The sequence below is a fragment of the Alternaria arborescens genome, assembly GCF_004154835.1.
Source record: "Alternaria arborescens strain FERA 675 chromosome Unknown contig_5, whole genome shotgun sequence".
Classification (NCBI taxonomy): domain Eukaryota; kingdom Fungi; phylum Ascomycota; class Dothideomycetes; order Pleosporales; family Pleosporaceae; genus Alternaria; species Alternaria arborescens.
The window spans coordinates 959308-975922 of record NW_021167860.1 but is presented as its reverse complement, the minus strand read 5'-3'; the positions used below and the strand labels follow the sequence as shown (position 1 = coordinate 975922).

The 16615-nt window shown below is 51.8% G+C and overlaps 7 protein-coding genes across 7 annotated transcripts; 3 read left to right on the top strand and 4 right to left on the bottom strand.

Moving 5' to 3' along the window:
* Positions 1-934: 934 nt before the first annotated feature.
* Positions 935-1789, top strand: AA0111_g3016 (hypothetical protein; the record flags this gene model as incomplete). The annotated part of the gene is made up of 2 exons (XM_028648853.1): positions 935-1468; positions 1553-1789. 2 exons carry the CDS (start codon positions 935-937, stop codon positions 1787-1789), a joined length of 771 nt encoding a protein of 256 aa, XP_028509681.1.
* Positions 1790-1986: 197 nt separating this feature from the next.
* On the bottom strand, positions 1987-3200 carry AA0111_g3015 (hypothetical protein; the record flags this gene model as incomplete). Its single annotated transcript, XM_028648852.1, has 2 exons — positions 1987-2905; positions 2977-3200. 2 exons carry the CDS (start codon positions 3198-3200, stop codon positions 1987-1989), a joined length of 1143 nt encoding a protein of 380 aa, XP_028509680.1.
* Positions 3201-3635: 435 nt separating this feature from the next.
* Positions 3636-4738, top strand: AA0111_g3014 (hypothetical protein; the record flags this gene model as incomplete). Its single annotated transcript, XM_028648851.1, has 3 exons — positions 3636-3773; positions 3829-4306; positions 4371-4738. The coding sequence occupies 3 exons, from the start codon at positions 3636-3638 to the stop codon at positions 4736-4738; spliced, it is 984 nt and encodes a 327-aa protein (XP_028509679.1).
* Positions 4739-5241: 503 nt separating this feature from the next.
* AA0111_g3013 (Geranylgeranyl pyrophosphate synthase) lies at positions 5242-6680 on the bottom strand (the record flags this gene model as incomplete). The annotated part of the gene is made up of 3 exons (XM_028648850.1): positions 5242-5644; positions 5697-6023; positions 6073-6680. The coding sequence occupies 3 exons, from the start codon at positions 6678-6680 to the stop codon at positions 5242-5244; spliced, it is 1338 nt and encodes a 445-aa protein (XP_028509678.1).
* Positions 6681-7794: 1114 nt separating this feature from the next.
* AA0111_g3012 (hypothetical protein) lies at positions 7795-11435 on the bottom strand (the record flags this gene model as incomplete). The annotated part of the gene is made up of 5 exons (XM_028648849.1): positions 7795-7844; positions 7895-8129; positions 8179-11066; positions 11115-11302; positions 11362-11435. 5 exons carry the CDS (start codon positions 11433-11435, stop codon positions 7795-7797), a joined length of 3435 nt encoding a protein of 1144 aa, XP_028509677.1.
* A 1396-nt stretch (positions 11436-12831) lies between these two features.
* AA0111_g3011 (hypothetical protein) lies at positions 12832-13423 on the top strand (the record flags this gene model as incomplete). The annotated part of the gene is made up of 2 exons (XM_028648848.1): positions 12832-13217; positions 13273-13423. The coding sequence occupies 2 exons, from the start codon at positions 12832-12834 to the stop codon at positions 13421-13423; spliced, it is 537 nt and encodes a 178-aa protein (XP_028509676.1).
* Positions 13424-13996: 573 nt separating this feature from the next.
* AA0111_g3010 (hypothetical protein) lies at positions 13997-15490 on the bottom strand (the record flags this gene model as incomplete). The annotated part of the gene is made up of 1 exon (XM_028648847.1): positions 13997-15490. The coding sequence occupies one exon, from the start codon at positions 15488-15490 to the stop codon at positions 13997-13999; it is 1494 nt and encodes a 497-aa protein (XP_028509675.1).
* Between the last annotated feature and the right edge of the window lie 1125 nt (positions 15491-16615).

Genomic DNA, 16615 nt, shown 5'->3' with positions numbered 1-16615 from the left:
TAACCACTATAAGCCTAATATGATTTTGGTGGGCTCCGGTTCAGGACGTCGTAGTTTGGTCCACATGCTCTTGGTTCATATGAACATCGCATCTCTGGTCCGCCATACCTAGATTACTCGCAGCCTGAAACATGACATTGATTGGCAAACCTCTTTGGCTGACGTTGGACAGCATGCCTACTTCGTTGTAGCTTGCTACTATAGTTCTCATGATGTATACTGTGTCGCGTCTTAAAATGCCGACAACGACGCGCTGAACATGATTATGAGGACGTGAAAAGCGCAAGACTGAACAGTTCCGGGCGAGGCAGTATCATAATACCACGTTCAATAATCTGTTTGGGGTGCTATATGAGTTTATTGGGTACACACAATGCGTATCGGTGAACCAGCATCGAGGTCTTCGCTACCTAGGTATGCTCCTTCTGGCGTTTTTAGTGAGGATTGAGTAATGAGAAATGTTCTTACTTGCTGAGGTATACGGTTCTGGTTTTGCGCTTCAAGCCGACTGAGAAAGGTGGAGTTTTGGCTAGTTGTTTTCCCTTTTGCTACACCCGCACCTTGGTAGTCATGATTATGCGGTGGTTCGTCGCGTCGTCGGCCCCGTTTGTTCCTAAACTTGTTATCATCATGTTGAGAAGACTCATCAAGTGTTGTAGAGACCTACGGGGGCTTTCGTCGTATAAATTGAACCAGGTTCCCTCCTCTCCTTCTCTTTCCTTTCTTCAATAAATACCAATCTTACTCACACCAAGTCTAATATTGAATTTTCTTTGATACACCACCGAAAGCCCCAACACAACGACAACAACAACAACCACTACACATTCTTCATCACAAACACAAGAATAAAGTCAAGCACTTCACGTTCCGCCTTCGAGTAAGCTATACTAAGCCACTCGCAAACATCAAGCACATCCTGGTAGCCATCAAAATGGTTGCTAGATACCAAAAGATCAAGTATCCCAATCCTGGAGAAAGACAACATGGAGAATCTATGGCTGCACAACGGGACCTTCAAATTCGCAAGAAGAAGGACGAGGCCTACTCAAACCTGATCTGGGATTTTTGGCCAAACCAGCCCCCAGTTGGGGTCTACCGCAACCTTCGTGGAGACTTGCTGAAGATCGTCCAAATCGATACTGGTTTCATGCGTGAAGATTCGCCTGATCTCCAGGAGCAGCTGGAACCTGGCCACCTTTGGTTGCCAGCGGTAGTCTCTGGGCTCCCTGGAACGCAGTTTAACGAGGAGAGGGAATATTTCTTCGATGAGTTCAAATATATCTTGGTGGAGCCTTTGGAGATTGGTTTTAACAAGGTAGCGATAAATGGTGTGGTAGTGTACCAGCGTAAGCAGATACGCGTTGCTATGAACGCCGAAAAAAAGACCGTCTGGGAAGCCGTTGAGACGGATCAAATTGATCCGTCTCAAAAATGTTTCTTCGGGGCGCCAGATGGAGACCCCCAGGTAAATCCTACTTCGACTCTCCGGCCAAGTCGTACACCGAGTTCCGATTCTGCTGTCAGTCTACCCGTCACTCCTCCGTAGCAGCTCGATACCGTCAGGATGGTATCACCCTTTTTGTATCACCTTCCCGACCACCCTGCCTTAGGCGCTTCCGTCAGTGATAGCTTCAAGTCCTCATTCGACAACGATATCGCTGCCCTTAGCTTCAACGACGGCTTCCAGCATGAGCTTCACGACGACAAGTCCCACAACATGCCTGCCTACGCGAACAATAGTCCGTACAACAACTACGTACCTGCTCAGGGTTGTGGGCCGAATTGAGTTTTAGCAGCGAGGGTTGTCAGGCATAGGTTTCCTGTTCGCATGGATTCTACTAGTCAGGTTTCTTTTAGGCAATGTTCTTCGACTTGTATGCTACTTCTTAATAAACATATCATCCCAAATATAGTCAGCTTGTTCCACGCGTAATCTTTGGTGTGTTTACTTATCCTTGGAGTCTAACTACCCGTTGCGGGCGACTAATATCTCCAAAGACACAGTAGCCGATCATAGAAGCTCGTAGATATGAACGTCCGTTGGCCTTGACTGTTAAGGTCTGGTTGAGAGTCGCTGCCATAGTTCATGCTCTCATGCTCCTCGAACTTGGCCAGCACTTCAATTTGCCAATCCTTGGAAGCGCTCTTGGTAAGCCTTACGATCCTGGTGCCAGCATGCATACAACTGACAAGCAGTAGGATAGCCTCTGGCGGTGGCTCTGATCTCCACTTCTCTACGCCGTGATGCGCTGGCAGCTTGGGGTTTCGGTCCAACAGCTTTAGCCGCCATACGCCACCACCGAGATTGGCTTCCGCAAGAACCTGACGACGGCCAGAGATGGGTACATGAAGAAGCCGGATATGATCGTCGTAGCTGCCGGTCACTATCAAGCCACCCTCACTATCAAGATGCACTGGGAGGATAGCAGTGACGCCAGCATCATGTATCTTCCCATCCATCCAAGGTACGCTTCCTCCAGAACCATCCGACAGCTCAGCAAAACGAAGGGCGCTGTCGTCTCCGCCAGACAGCAGGCCCGAGCCATCTGGTAGGAAAGCAAGAGTCCAGGCTTCTAGGTCATGTGAAGCGACCTCCATCTTCGTCGGCGCATCAGATTCGTCTTCCGTATCTATTACGCCGAGACACACCTGCCCATTCGAAAGCGTCATACCGACCATGAAGGATTCCGGGTGCCAGGTAAAAGCGGTGATGAGAATATTTTCCGGAAAGTATTGGATGGTCTTGATGTGGGCGATCTTGGGGTCTCGCTGCCATGACTGGAGCTCATAGATGGCAAAAGCCCCCGTGGATGTGGCAACACCAAAGTTGGAGCTAGTAACATGCGTCAAGAAATGGATGTCCAGGATAGCTGATGGCGTAGATAGGGTTTGGATGATGTTACTGCTCGACGTCAGTACCGAGTTTGACCGCGTCCAAGCTGCTACATTGAACTTGCAGGCTGTCTCACGTACACGATGTCACCATCAACTTGTACCAATATCAGACTGCCATTACGCTGCTGATTTTTGGCGCTCACTTTTCCATCGTGCGGAGCACTACCCGCAGATTCCTTCTCATCCTCTTTTTCGAGGTTGTACGTGCCGACTATCGCATATTGAGGATTTAGCGGGAAGAACTCAATACAACTAGGAGGCAAGTCAAGCTTGAAAGACGTAAGCGATTTTATCGAAGACATGTTGCTGAGGATGGTGTGCGATAATTTGCCCGCCTCTCGTTTCGGTTAGTGGGACCAATGACTAAGCGCGGTGACGCAACCTTGGGACATTCTCAACTTGCACCTTCCTTCCTAAACGCTCAACGCTGCTTTTCACATATCGTCATGGTTTCGGGCGCATACGAATTTGATAAAATGCCCACGAATCATGCTCAAAATCTGTCGAAGATATCGACGCCGTCAGGTTGATGCCTTGCTAACCCTGACTTCGCCGTATCGTTGCCTAAGCTAATCCCAAAGCGTACAACAGCTGACCACGCGACATTCATCGCTGAGATCTATTAAAGAAGGCCAAACACGCGTCTTGTCGTGTCTCACTACTACCATACGCGTTCTGTTCCCTTCCGAAACTTCAAAATTCCGACTCAAGTGCAATTGACTTAAGAACGATCCACAATGACCGATATCAACGCCCCAGTAGAGACATTTGCGTCTGGACGCTACTCGAAGCGCAAGAGAACCCAGGTCACATACCATCTCGATGATCTAGACTATTCAGAGTCCGAATCCGACTTTGACACACCACAGGCAAAGGTTCGATGTACTTCTGTGTGGACGGGAAGTGGGAAGACTGACGAGCGTCCATCAGAAGCGAACAACCAAGGCAAGCTCCAGACCACTTCCCAGACGCAAAATCTTCCCCTTCATGGAGCTTCCTGCAGAGATTAGGAACATAATCTATGAGTACACTCTTACCGATCCTGCTGGTATCAACCTTGTCGGCACGTTCAAGCACAAGCGCCGTACTGTCGAACGCATCTCAGCCAAGTGCCAGGCGAGCATATCACACGACAGACCTTGGTCAGGCGCACTTCCTATAAACGACAACATTAGAAGTCAACACGAACAACCGGTCGCTCTTGTCCCGTCGCTCCTTGCTGTGAGCAAGCAAATCCACCAAGAGTGTATCGATATTCTGTACGGCAAGAACGAATTCGTCTTCACCAACAGCTTCGCCTTGTACAGCTTCTTGATCAACCTTGGTCCTAGAGGCGCCAAACATCTTAAGACTCTCCGCATTCGAGGTTGGCTTTATGGCCGTGCAATGAAAGGATACAATCACTCCTGTTAGTACTTTTCTCGTGCCCACTGCATGTGGGATACATGCTGACCTCGTACTCCAATATCTAGGTTTCGCGGCCCTGGTCTGGGCTACCAATATCACCGCCTTCCATATTGATGCGAGCATCGGTTGGTATCGAGCGTCCAAGTATGGAGCTGAGCAACTCTACCGGGACGCATTCCCATGGATGGAAGCTGTTGGTTTAGCACAAGGCAAAGTCGATGCTGTAGTCGATATCATAAAGTTCAGCGAGGATCATTTCGACGTCCTTCAAAGTTCTTATCGTCATTCATCTAGCTCAATGTCCAACGAACAGAAGCATCAAGAATTTAGGGCAGCATTGAGGAAGTCTCTTGGTGCGCAACAGAAGCGGATTATGGCGCCTACGGTCAAGAAGATGAAAGCCGCCAAAAAAACGGTGGCAGATGAGCAGTGAGTTTTTAGGAAGAGATGATGATGGAGCATGCCTGACGACTTCATGAAGATCAGGAATGATATCGGACAATTGGTGGGATAATTGGTGGGACAATTGGTGGGATAATTAGTGGGGTAGGGAGACAAGGTAGGGGCAGACGGAGACGGCGCAGAGCTTAACAGGTTCTATCATGAGCTTGTAGTTAGACATGTATCTGGCACATGCTTGAAGTCCTGACTATCACGTTTACCAAGTGATGAATGAGTAGGAGCCCGAACATGGAGTCAAGTCTCGTTGAAATATAGGAAGCCCTCCCAATCCAACTCACCAGCTCTTACAAATCACATCTCATTATTATGTACACAAACCAGCGGTACATTGGGTATTAAGGCGTCTACCACCAGACATGTACACATTCCCATCATTCAACGTGAGCCTCGTAAAGCCATGACATGCCGACATTAAATCCACCAGTCATCATGGTATCCAATGAGCACTGAAATGCAGAGCGTGACAAACGTCCTTCATTTCAACACCAACCTCGCCAGCATAACCCTCAAAGCCTCCGCGCCCTCTCTCCCCTCCTGTCCCAGCTCTCTCTCAATAACCTTAACATGCTCATCCGTCTTACTCCTCAGCTCCTCAATAACACCCTTGCTATACTCGAAGCTCCCTTTACTCTCCATATACCTCAACGCGTACCGCTTGACCTCCTCGTCTGTAGTTTTCTGCTTGAGTATATTGATGAGGATCTGGTTGCTTGGATCGGCGCGTATGGCATGGATGACAGGGAAGCTGAATTTGCCTTCTGTGAGGTCTTCGCAGAGGCCCTTGAGAGTTGTGTAGCCGGATGTGGGGGAGAGGTTTAGATGATCGTCTAGGATTTGGAAGAGGAGGCCTATCGTTGATACGAGGGGTGTGCAGTCACTGAAAGATAGGTTAGTTGAGGTGTGGATTGGATTGGGAAAGGACAAGGTACATGTCTGTTTTCGACTCGGCTTGCATGAGCTTAATCGCTAATCGGAATAAGCCGCCGGTCTTGTTTCCGACCATCTCTAGGTAATCTGCCTCACTTGGACAGGTCAGGCTATCTCTCCAGTATAGGTCCATACCCTGTCCGCGGTGCAGGTTCAAAAGCTCTTCGGTGAATATCTCGATGAGTTTCGGGTTGTTCATGGAGAGCAGAAGGGACAGGGCGCGGAAGTAGACGTAGTTTGCCGAGTTGATTGTTTGTGGGGTTCCGAAGATGGAGTGAGCGACCGGGATACCGCGGCGGAGGAGAGAGGAGTCTTCTACATCGTCGACACTAGGCGACGTTAGTTGGGGTGGGGTGAGCGTAGAGAATGTATGCCTACAGTAAACTCGCGGTATGTAGCATGCCCACTACTTTTGTGATGATCTCCAGTCTTTCTGATGGCACTTTCAGCCACAGGTTGAAGGCCGCAATACACTGACTCCGTATATCCTTGCCGGGATGCCCATACAGGTAGTCGTACGGCCCCAGTAATATGCGCTCCTTGGCTTCTGTCCACGCGACGCCATTCCCGTAGATGAGCTCCTCGCCTATGTCCTTTGCGTGTTCTGATGGTGGAGAGAGTGGCGTCGGGTAGTTTGTGGTGGCTTCGAGGCTGACGGCTGCTTGGGCATTGTCCATGGGCGAATCCATGTCTGTGTGCTCGGTGCGGGGAGGCGAGTTCAGCTGCGAGACCATGGTCTGGGGCCAGGGATGTTGTAACGACTGTGGTTGGAAAGGCGCATTCAAAGGGTCTGCAGAGTGGCTCGTCTTGCTTTTCTTGCTCTGGCCCAACCAATCAATCTCGCTCAGGGGACGCAGGACGCTGGTTCTGGAAGGTTGCTTGGCGGCACCCGTGTTCGCGTTCAAGTTGAGGATGCCCGTGGAGCTTGTGCGGGGCGGGATGGCGTTGGGCGAGGCGAAAGGGTGGTTTGGGGAAGTGGCCGGCATGGTGGAGGGAAGCGCGGAGGTGCCGGGCAGTGTTTATAGAAGGCGCACACCGATGCGCAGCCCTCCTCTTTCTTGGTTGACGTGCCTGGCGGGCACACGGCGCCGAGGCTCGTGACAATGCAATGACGGCTGCTGTGAACAGAATGGGTTACCCTCGCAGCGATTACTTCGAGGCTGCAGGATGCGCTTCGAGACGGGGCGGAAAACCGGCGCAGCAAGGTGTCACTTGCTCTGGGATGCCCAGATGCGGAGTCCTCGGGGCGCGTTCTCTTGTCGTCGCTGCTTATGGCGTGGAGCTAAGAGCGAGGTTGAGGGCGACTCTCGGGTAGCAGCTAGAGGCATGCTTGCGGCCCCAAGGCCCTTTTTGCACCTCATCATTATCATACCGAGCTCTCTATCGAATGCACATGTCGAATGCATGGGAATGCATGTATGACGGCAGGCGTCGCTTAACCCCTGCAGATCTGGGCCGCTAACTTGTTACGGCCGAGAGCACCCCATGCGCGACTGTGCACAGCTCAGGGCGAGATCTGATGCCAGCCATCTTGCCCAACACTTTGGATAAATCCATCACAATCGCTGCCACATTATCCTTCTTTGAGCCGGAGATTTAATGCGCCCCTCTCGTTCACCTGCATTTGGAACGGGCGCCACCTGATACAAGCAAAAACGACAGGCACACAGTCCGATAACAGGCACGTAGTCCAATTGTGTTACTGATCTCTATATCTTGCAGTCCGCCTTTCATTGCAATCCGTCCACACTCCAGAAACAGCAAAACTGAGCTGCCTCCAGTGCAGCATTAGATATTATACACATCAACCATGTGTGTTACATGAAGAAGAGAATGAAAGAGCTCCAAGCCTGCCAGATGGCCTCCCCCAAACACGATGGGTATGAAAGGAAAATGGGCAAACTAGACAAAATTTAATCGAAAGGATGCAAGGAGAGAGATACAACCCCAGTTTAAAACCATTTTATATCCAACACAACAAGGGAAAGGTGATGCCTGATGCTGTAGTCGTACGTCGTAACAAAGAAAATTCGAGAGAGGGAAAGGAGAGTGTTGATGCCGTCGAGGCCTAGGGTTGGAGATTGACGTGATAGCGACCGATTACAGCGCTTGGTTGTACGCAAGCCAGGCATCATGTGCCTCCCGGAGGACTAGACAATAGTTAGCACCTGACACAAGGAATTGGAGGACAAAGACCTACTTTGTAGAACCTGAGCTTGCGCCATGTATGTCTCGCATGCGCACTGCAAGGTTCGTCCGTCCATGAAGTCGAGGACTACACTATTGGGAAGTTCTTGTCGATCCTGATCAGGTGGGTATGGCGTGCGGAAGTCGCTGAGGTGAAAGCGCTTCACAATGCCCTTCTCATTGTGTTTCGAAGGACTGAGCACGAGGTTACCTAGGGCGTCAATCTCGACCCATCGGCGTTTCCAGAGCTGCACCAGGTTAGCATGTCTTCGAAAGTTACTATTTATAAATACTCACCAGAGTGTCCGGGAATTGGATGTTCAGATCGCCAACATGCACAGGTGGCGGCGGCTCCCGCAGTGATGCCAAAGAAGTAGAGCGCATGTCGTTCTCGGGAAGTGTCAAGTTGCTGCTCGAGTTCTTGAAGGACATGGCAGCCATCGAAGAAGACATGCGTTTGAACATCTTGCTGGTGCGAGAATCCTTCTTGTCTTTCTTCTCTTTCTTGTCATCCTTTTTGTCTTCGCCGTCATGGCTGTGTACCGATTTGGACTCGCTCATGCGGCGACCGAAGCTCCTCCATGTACTCTCTGACGATGCACGTGAGGGCGCATTGCTAGGCTCGCGTGAGTGTGACGAAGAGGGCGGAGGAGATGCAGGCTCAGGTCTTCCACGAGTAGGGCTCTTGGGGGTGATGGTTGCCTTTTGGTGGTCGATGATGAGTGGGCTTTGGTGGAGATCAAGGGGCGTGCCCTCAGTTGGCATCGCAAGTGTTGGCTTCATGGTTCGCTCATCCCGGACGATGCGGGCAGTGACCTGCACAGACTCTGGCTTTTCGGCTCCTCGCTGTACGTTGTATACTGTCGACTTGATCGGAGCCGATTGTTTCTTTTTGTCAGGCGTCGTTGAAGCAGATGAACTCAAGAACGCAGGACTTCCAAGACGCGTGCTAGACCTCCCGTTGGGTGAGGTCTCGACAGGTGTTGTTGCAAAGAATGAGGATTTACGCTGGGCGAGGGTAGAGCTCTTTGTGCTCAAAGCAGAGCTAGCAAGGGTTACTTGTGAAGCCGACTCTCTGTTAGTCTTGTCTGCAAGTGCTTTGATTCTTTGCGAGATGCCAGAGGAAACGTTGATCTTCGTACGCGCGCTCGTGTCGGATTTTGGCGCAGGAGGCCAACCGCCTGAAACCTTACGGGTGCTCTCTCCAGGTGATAAGCGACTGATACCGTGGTAATTCGAAGAGGCTGATCTGGGAGGTGTTGACAGGTCTGTTGCAGAGGACTTGCGCGGGAAGAAGGGCGTAATCGGAGACTTGGACACCGACATGGGTTTGGCTTGGTGTACTGTAGCGCTTTGGAGCTCTTCCATGAAGGAGTCGTCCGAGAGGTACTCGGTCTCGGAATTGTCGGCACTGACTTGCAGTGGATCCAATACTGCACGTCGCTTTCCCTTGGTTTCGTACCAACTCTGGTGCTGAGATGAGGGCATAAGCATGGACTCCCTGTTTCGCTTCTTGACCTGGCCATCGTCTTGCTCGAACGCTTCGCTCGAAGGCATGTAAATTGTGGACTCCCGATTCGAGCGGTGCTGCGATGGAGCATCGTTCCCACTTGGCCGGAGGGTATCTCTTTTACTTCCATCCTCATCAAAAGACGGTGCTCGTTCGGTGATGACCGGGGCTTGTGTATGCTCAGGGTGGAGTTCTGCAGGTGGTACAGGAGTAGTACTCTCAGGGACTACAGTCGGTGCGCTGTCGATCGATTGCTCTTCATCCAAGGAATCCGGACTGTGTGATTCTTCGTTTTCCTCGGACTTTTGCGACTCTTCCATACCTGCCTCGTCTTCTGAGATGGATGATGGTCGTGTTGAAGGTGCGCCAGAAGAACCATGAGTTTGTGCAGATATTGGTGACGACACCGAAGCAGTGGAGTTCAAGTCGTCTGTCTCGTTCTGACCATCCGCAAACGCCATGCCGGAGCTGCTTGGACGGTTTGAAGGCAGATCATCACCAAGCAGTGTCTCTTTGTCGGCTTCGGGTTCGTCATCTGTCTGTACCGTGGGAGTGCTCTCCTCAGACTCAGTCGCAGGAACGGCAGATTTTGCCGGGTTCTCGTCACCAGCTTCAGTCACAACTTCGGTGTTCTCAGCCTGCGCTTCAGGTTCCAACGCAGCAGCTTCGGCGGCCTTTTCTTTCTTTAGCTGTTGAGCCTGTTGTTGTTTCTTGCGCATCTCGACAGCCTTCATAAGCCTTGTCCTTTCCTGTGTCGTTCCTCCAGACCGAAGGTGACTCTTGTACGCGGACACGGGCATGGACTTGGTGCTGGCTGGGGCTCTCGTTGAGTACATGGACGAAGCAGGAGACAGTGGCATGTCAGGCATCGGAGGGACGTCATGTTGTGGAGGAATAGCAATGGTGGGAAGGGTGCTAGAGGAGTTTGTCTTGGACTCTTTCTTATTAGCAGTCTTTCGTGTTGCAGAGCGCAAGCCTGCGGGAAGCGACGAAACAGGCCTTGCCAGATCTGACGGTGCGCTGCCAGAGGTAGATGGTCTTCGGCCTTCGAGCGATGGTCGCGGTCGTGGTCCGAGTTTGACCTTGGGCTTGGTGTACTGCTCATAGTAGTGCTGGTAAAGCTCGTCGTAGTTTGGCCTGGTGGTTTGTGATGAGCCTCGCGGTTCTGGTCCGTTCTCAAAGAGCGAATCATAGCTCTTGAGCGTGTCCTGGAGGTCGGATAGATCAGTGTCGTCGGGCGTCGTCGGCCCTTCGGTTACCGTCTCCATGGTGATGTGCGAGATCTGTGGTGACAACTTGTGCTCGACAGCCTGCTCTTCCAACATCAACGGGACCGTCTCTGCTTGCGACGCAACTGATCCGCTTCTAATAGGCTCGTCTTCGCTGCCCGTGGCAGGCTCCAGAATGGTGGGGATGTTGGACTTTGCTGTGCCCGGTCGTGCTGCATTGCCTTCTCCGTCGGGCTGGTTTCCCTCCTCTGCGGCCTCTTGTATCCAGCTGAGCTTCTGCTGTCGCGACGATCCGCTAGACGAGGAGCTCGATGGGGCGGCAGTGTGCAGACTGCAGGCGGCGGTAAGGGCGGCATCGCTGAGCTCTTCTGGCGTGGAAATGGACAGGACGATGTCGTGGGGCGCAAACTTCTCGGTGATGTTGATGAAGTGGACACTAACGCGGGCTGTCGAGGGTTAGTGGTGAGGGTGACGGGATTGACGCTTCAACTCACCCTGCAGTAGTCGCGATGTCCCCTCAGGCACGTATTTGACCAGGACCTTGCGCCGACGGTACAGCAAGAGCCCGTACAGCGGAGACTTTTCCTCGTACTGGGCGACGGCAGCGCGCGCCTCACCAGCTCCCCCAGTTCCCCGTGTCAGGACTTGAACGGCATCCCTTGACGTGTACCTGAGCAGGAACCTTTACCCCAAGCATTAGCACGTGGTCCGCGATGGAAGAAGAAATTGGGCATGTCTTACCAACCACCAGCCTCGGCGAGCGCACCCTGGTACGCCTGTGTTACCTCGACATTGTCCAGGCCGTTCAGCGACATGATGGTGCAAGTCGGCCAGGAAGAGACGCTTCGCGGTGCAGACTCTCAAAGCCGTGCGTGTCGTCGTCTGCGAGGAGACGGCGTTGTCGTCGCGGGTGCAGTCGACGAGCGTGATTCCAGGAGGTCAAAGCGAAGTAGGGGTCATGAAATCAAATCAGGGATCCGTCGAGTATCAGAGGCGGGTAACCGGCCATTGGGGCAGCGCTGTGCGTCGAGGCAAATGGACGCTTCAGGAACATGTACCGTTGCAATCCGCCTAGCACCCTCAAAAGCTTAAGCTGAGAGGGAGGATGGGTGAAGGCGACTGACGAAGAGCGTGGAGACCTGAAACACGAAGCGACGGCAACCCCTGTTAACTACAGTACGCGCAGCCCGGGAGCTGGCCAGGGCTATATCTCCGCACCAGCACAGAGCGCCTGGTTCACCGACATAAACGGCTCCCGCACTCATCATATGACATCCCACAAGAATGCGTTTGTGTTTTTCTTTTTCTTCAGCAACACGTCGTCGTACAGGCGCGTACTTGGGCTCCACGGGTGCTGTCACCAGAGCCATGCGGCAGTCCACGCATTGATGTCTAGGCAGGAACCGCATTAACGCAGGCACAATGCACCAGGCAGCCGATAGTCCTGAGGCATCCCAGGTCACAGCCAGTGCGATGAGATCAATCCCATGGACGCACCCGCTATGACAGCCATCCGTTGCTTCTGCCGCCGGTAACCCGCCGACAACAAGGCGGGGTGGGAAAGAAGCAAACAGCTGTTCAGGTGCAACTTTGCTGAACCCAGCAGCAGATCGCACACTTCTGTCGGCATCCCCCTGGCTAAATACGAACGCGATGGCATCTCGCAGCTATTTTAGTCACTCCAGATTCTTGCAACAAGCCATCCCAGTATACACACGCTTACCTCGCACCACCATCACTTGTTGAGGCCGGTGGGAACTTGCCGGAACTTGTTAAAAGACACAAGACTCATGCATACAGTATAAACAAGCTTCGTCCGTTGTTTACTTCAAAACATGGTACGCGTCGGGACTAAGAAAAAAGCTAGAAATGGTCCGTCGGACAGCTCGACTACTACTGTCCGACTGCCCCGCTATCCCCTTGCAGCTTGCAGCAACACCATGCAGGTTGTTGGTCATGGCCACCGAGCCTGCACTGCATCGCTGATCGGTCGGTAGCGGCCGCAGCAAGAAAGAGTTTGAATAGCAAGCAAATGTTCTACAAGTCTTCCGCTTCTCCATCAACATTCGACCAACGTCAACTTTTCGAATAGTTTCAGTACCCAGCTAGCCCGAAGATTCCGGTCCCAAACTAAACGCATCGCGAAAAGCAATTAACGGCTCTTCCGAACACACGCTAAATCCGACTCGTCACTTTGCCTCAACCTCGACAATGACATCACTCCCAGCTGCTAGCACACTCCCCCATGCCTCCGAATCCGAACTCACAAGCGTTCTAGACCTACTCTTTGAGCCATCGCCTCCCCTCCGCGAGATCACTTTCCCCGTGCTGAGGTCTGCCACTTTCCCCAGTTATGACATCTTGATTACCGCTGTCAATGCGCAACTCGCTGCGCTGGCCAAGTCAACTGATGAAAGCGATGTGAAGAAGCTTTCTGAGATACTCTGCTCGCATCCGAGGTTGGGCGAGAAGAAAGTAGACAGCGAGCAGAGCCGGAAAGAACAGGCGCAATTGCAGGCAGGTGCAGAGGAAGAGAAAGAGAAATTGGCAAGTCTGAACAAGGAATACGAAGAGAAGTTTCCGGGTTTGAGATATGTGTATGTGAAATCTCCCCTTGAGCTCCCGGTTGATAATTTACTGACGGTTATGTAGTGTCTTCGTCAATGGTCGTCCGCGACCTGAAATCATGGAGAATATTCGCTCTCGTATCGACCGTGGCGATATCAGAGCTGAGCGTCAAGAGGCCATTCAGGCCATGTGTGATATAGCTCTTGACCGAGCATCGAAGCTGCAGAAAGCGTAGATTGTACTCTTCGAGAAGAGGAACGGATTTTGCTATGATGACTCTAACCAAGCTCCGGTTTAAGTTGAGGTAGCACTATAAAGGTGCATCGATCACGTTCAGAGCTTCTGCAGCAGTATTGAACTACAATGTTGATCTTTCATTGAAAGACGTGTTTTAACTATATGCCACATGCTACATGCTTCTTCCTGAATTGTTTTACACAGCGAGATTGGACGTGTACATTTCGACGCGATAAATGCAAAATATTGCTACGAGAATACACCCATACGCCAAAATGCTCGTTTATAAAACCGTACCGAATGCCGATCGTTCCCAGTGTGGTGGTACAGAGAACCGCTCCTTCCTTTTTTTGCCTGCCCTTTTTGCGTTCCTGATACTCCGCGCTTTTGATTGTTAATCGTACAAATACATACTGATGGCAGTAAGACCACATGGGTCATTTTCGTTCCAGATATCCATTGGGGATGGACTTCCTTTTCTCAAAACCGATTGCATGTGGGTTTTGTGAGACTTTCTGTTGTCATGATATACGACACATCTAGTAGATACACAAAATGGCCATAGCACCACTCATGATCCGAAACGCATGAACATCAAGTTCCTCTGCCGTCTGCGCTCTTGTTCCACATCGTTGGTATGGACAGATCCGCCTGCTTCTGTCGAATGTGTGTCCGGGTGGTTCCATGCTGATGGGTTTTGTGCTGTCATGGATGCGTCGAGTGCACTAAGATTCGGCGACTTCGGTATCGGTGGGAAATTTGGTGAGGCCGGAGCAGCTAATGATGAGAAATTCGGGGATATCGATGCCGTCACGGTCGACGAGGCGAAGTTTGGTGACGTCGATGCAAGAGAGAAATTTGGTGACATTGGTACTGTTGTTGGTATAAAATTAGGAGAAGCCGGCATGGTTGGTGATGCAGACGTGAAATTCGGAGAAGTGGCCGCTGTAGTGGTCACCGCAAGCATTTCTGGGGACACAGATTTAGTCAGCTTGCGTGGACGGTGATCAGGCGACATGGCAAACGAGTCCGTTCTTTTGGGTGCAACCAAGCATGTTGCAAACAAGGCAGAGACGTCTGGCGATGTTGACGTAAGTGTAGGACTTCGGCTACCCGGTGTAGATACCCTCGGCCATATGGCATCCGCGCCGTCGTCTACCTGGTCGTAATCTCCGAATACTGATTCTGAGTGATCCAACCCGATGAGATCGGAAAACATGGTTGCGTTCGTAGTGCCAGTGTGTGAAGTGGTAGACGAGCCGGCGGTGACGACAGATGGCGAGAAAGGCACGTCATCTTCATCATCATCGTCGTCGTAAGGGTTCGGTATTGGCTCGTCTTCGTCATCGAGATGAGCATACGGGTCGAATGAATCTCCATCGCCATCAAAAGCATCATAGTTCGAAATTCCAAGTGGCGATGGCGGCATGGGTAGGTAGTCTCGGCGTGACGTCGTATCTCTCGCGGAGTGAGACCATGCTTCATTTGGCGAGCGGAAGACGGCAGCCTCATCAGGGGAATCCCTTGTTGTTGGTGAAGACGAGGTAGGCGAAGGACTTCTTGATGAGGGCGGAGAGTTTGTAGGCGATCCAGAGACTACAAAGTGGCCCCCAGTCCTCACAGCAGCACTGGGTGGTACTGACGGATCTCGCGACAATACTGGTCTGGTGTAGGTGTCAACACTGCCATGGTTGAACTCCAGCCTCGCTAATTCAAGTTGTGCTTGTTCTCTCTCTTGCTCGACTGGTACACGACCACATCCGCTCTGTGCTTCTTTGGTCAGAATCAGTCGTCTGCGTACCCCATTCAGGATGGCGGCCTTCCTGAGCAGGTTCCGCCCAAGTGCCTTCTGCTTGGCCCATACTGCAATCTTGGAGCTGCCGCGATCCACAATATTGGTTGCTGGGAAAGAGAATTGTGGCGATAACCGAGAAGTGATAAGGAATAATCGAAGTCGTCGCTTCTTCTTCTGTACACACGAATGTTCGCCGTCGATATCAGCCACCGCTCGGTTGCGCTTCTTGGATCCACATAGCGGTTGGCGAGGCAGAAAGGTAAGTTTCATAGTGGGCCGTGAAAGGATATTAAAGTGCAAAATTGATCCTTCAATAGGAAGCAAATTCTCGAATCGTCGAGTGTGTGGCGTGGGATACTCAGCAGCGCCAGGCATCATCCTCCGTTGCCCAACCTCATGCACTGTCTTCGGAAGATGGAGCTGATGATGCGAACCGGCATTCTCGCACACCAGTATTGATCTAGCAGTGGCGAGGTTTGGTGATGCTAGTCCAAACTGTCGAGGAGGTGATTTGCCGTGCGGATGCAGCGCAACATTCACATATGGATGTGGATCCAGCGACACTGTGCTAGGGAAGGGCGGATCTTAGCTTGGGTGCAAAGCGTCCAATATCGAGGTCGGGACCTGTCACGAGACACCGCTGAGAGCCCAAGACGATATCGGATATGGCATGCGCGTGACACACGTTGCGATGTTGACTGTAATATCGAACGAAGAAAGGACTCGCCAGCGAGGCGCTGTCGATGTCAGGGAAAGTAAGCAGTCGGCGACAATGAAAATGGTATTCTGTCTGGTGCAGAGAGGGGCTAATAATATCGCTAGAGAGACTGCAGGAAAGAGCGGATGACCCAGCGCTATGGGCAAGATGCGGAGAACCCCAGTAGCCATCTGCCACACTACCGCTAGTGGAATCACCACTTCGATATCTTACTGGACAACGTGAGAAGGCATTCGCAAGCCACTGGGTCCAGACACGCACTCTATGGATTGACCACATAAGATTCTGCCTCGACATTGGTCAAGGTTGTGTTCGTGAGGCTGCAGCATTGAACTCGGAGGCGAAAGCGGACATTTTTTCGTGTTTGAGAGAAGAGGCGCACACGAGCAGACGAGGAGGAGGAGATGGGCGCTGATCGGAGAAGGTCTCCAGAGATGCTTTCATCATGGCCGAACTTGATTCGAAGTGAGGCTTCAAGCTTCAGGGGTTCCGTCTCCAGAACCCTGTCGCTCTTCCCCAAGAGACGCAGATCAGCCCAGGCCACAAATCCTTCACTGCAGCCAACGACAGCAACACCATGCTTTTGCCATCGAGGATGATGAGCTTGCGAACATGTCATGATTCTCAGCACGAAGAGTCAGGCTGACCCTGTCAAATGCAAGCAGATGACAGCGCCC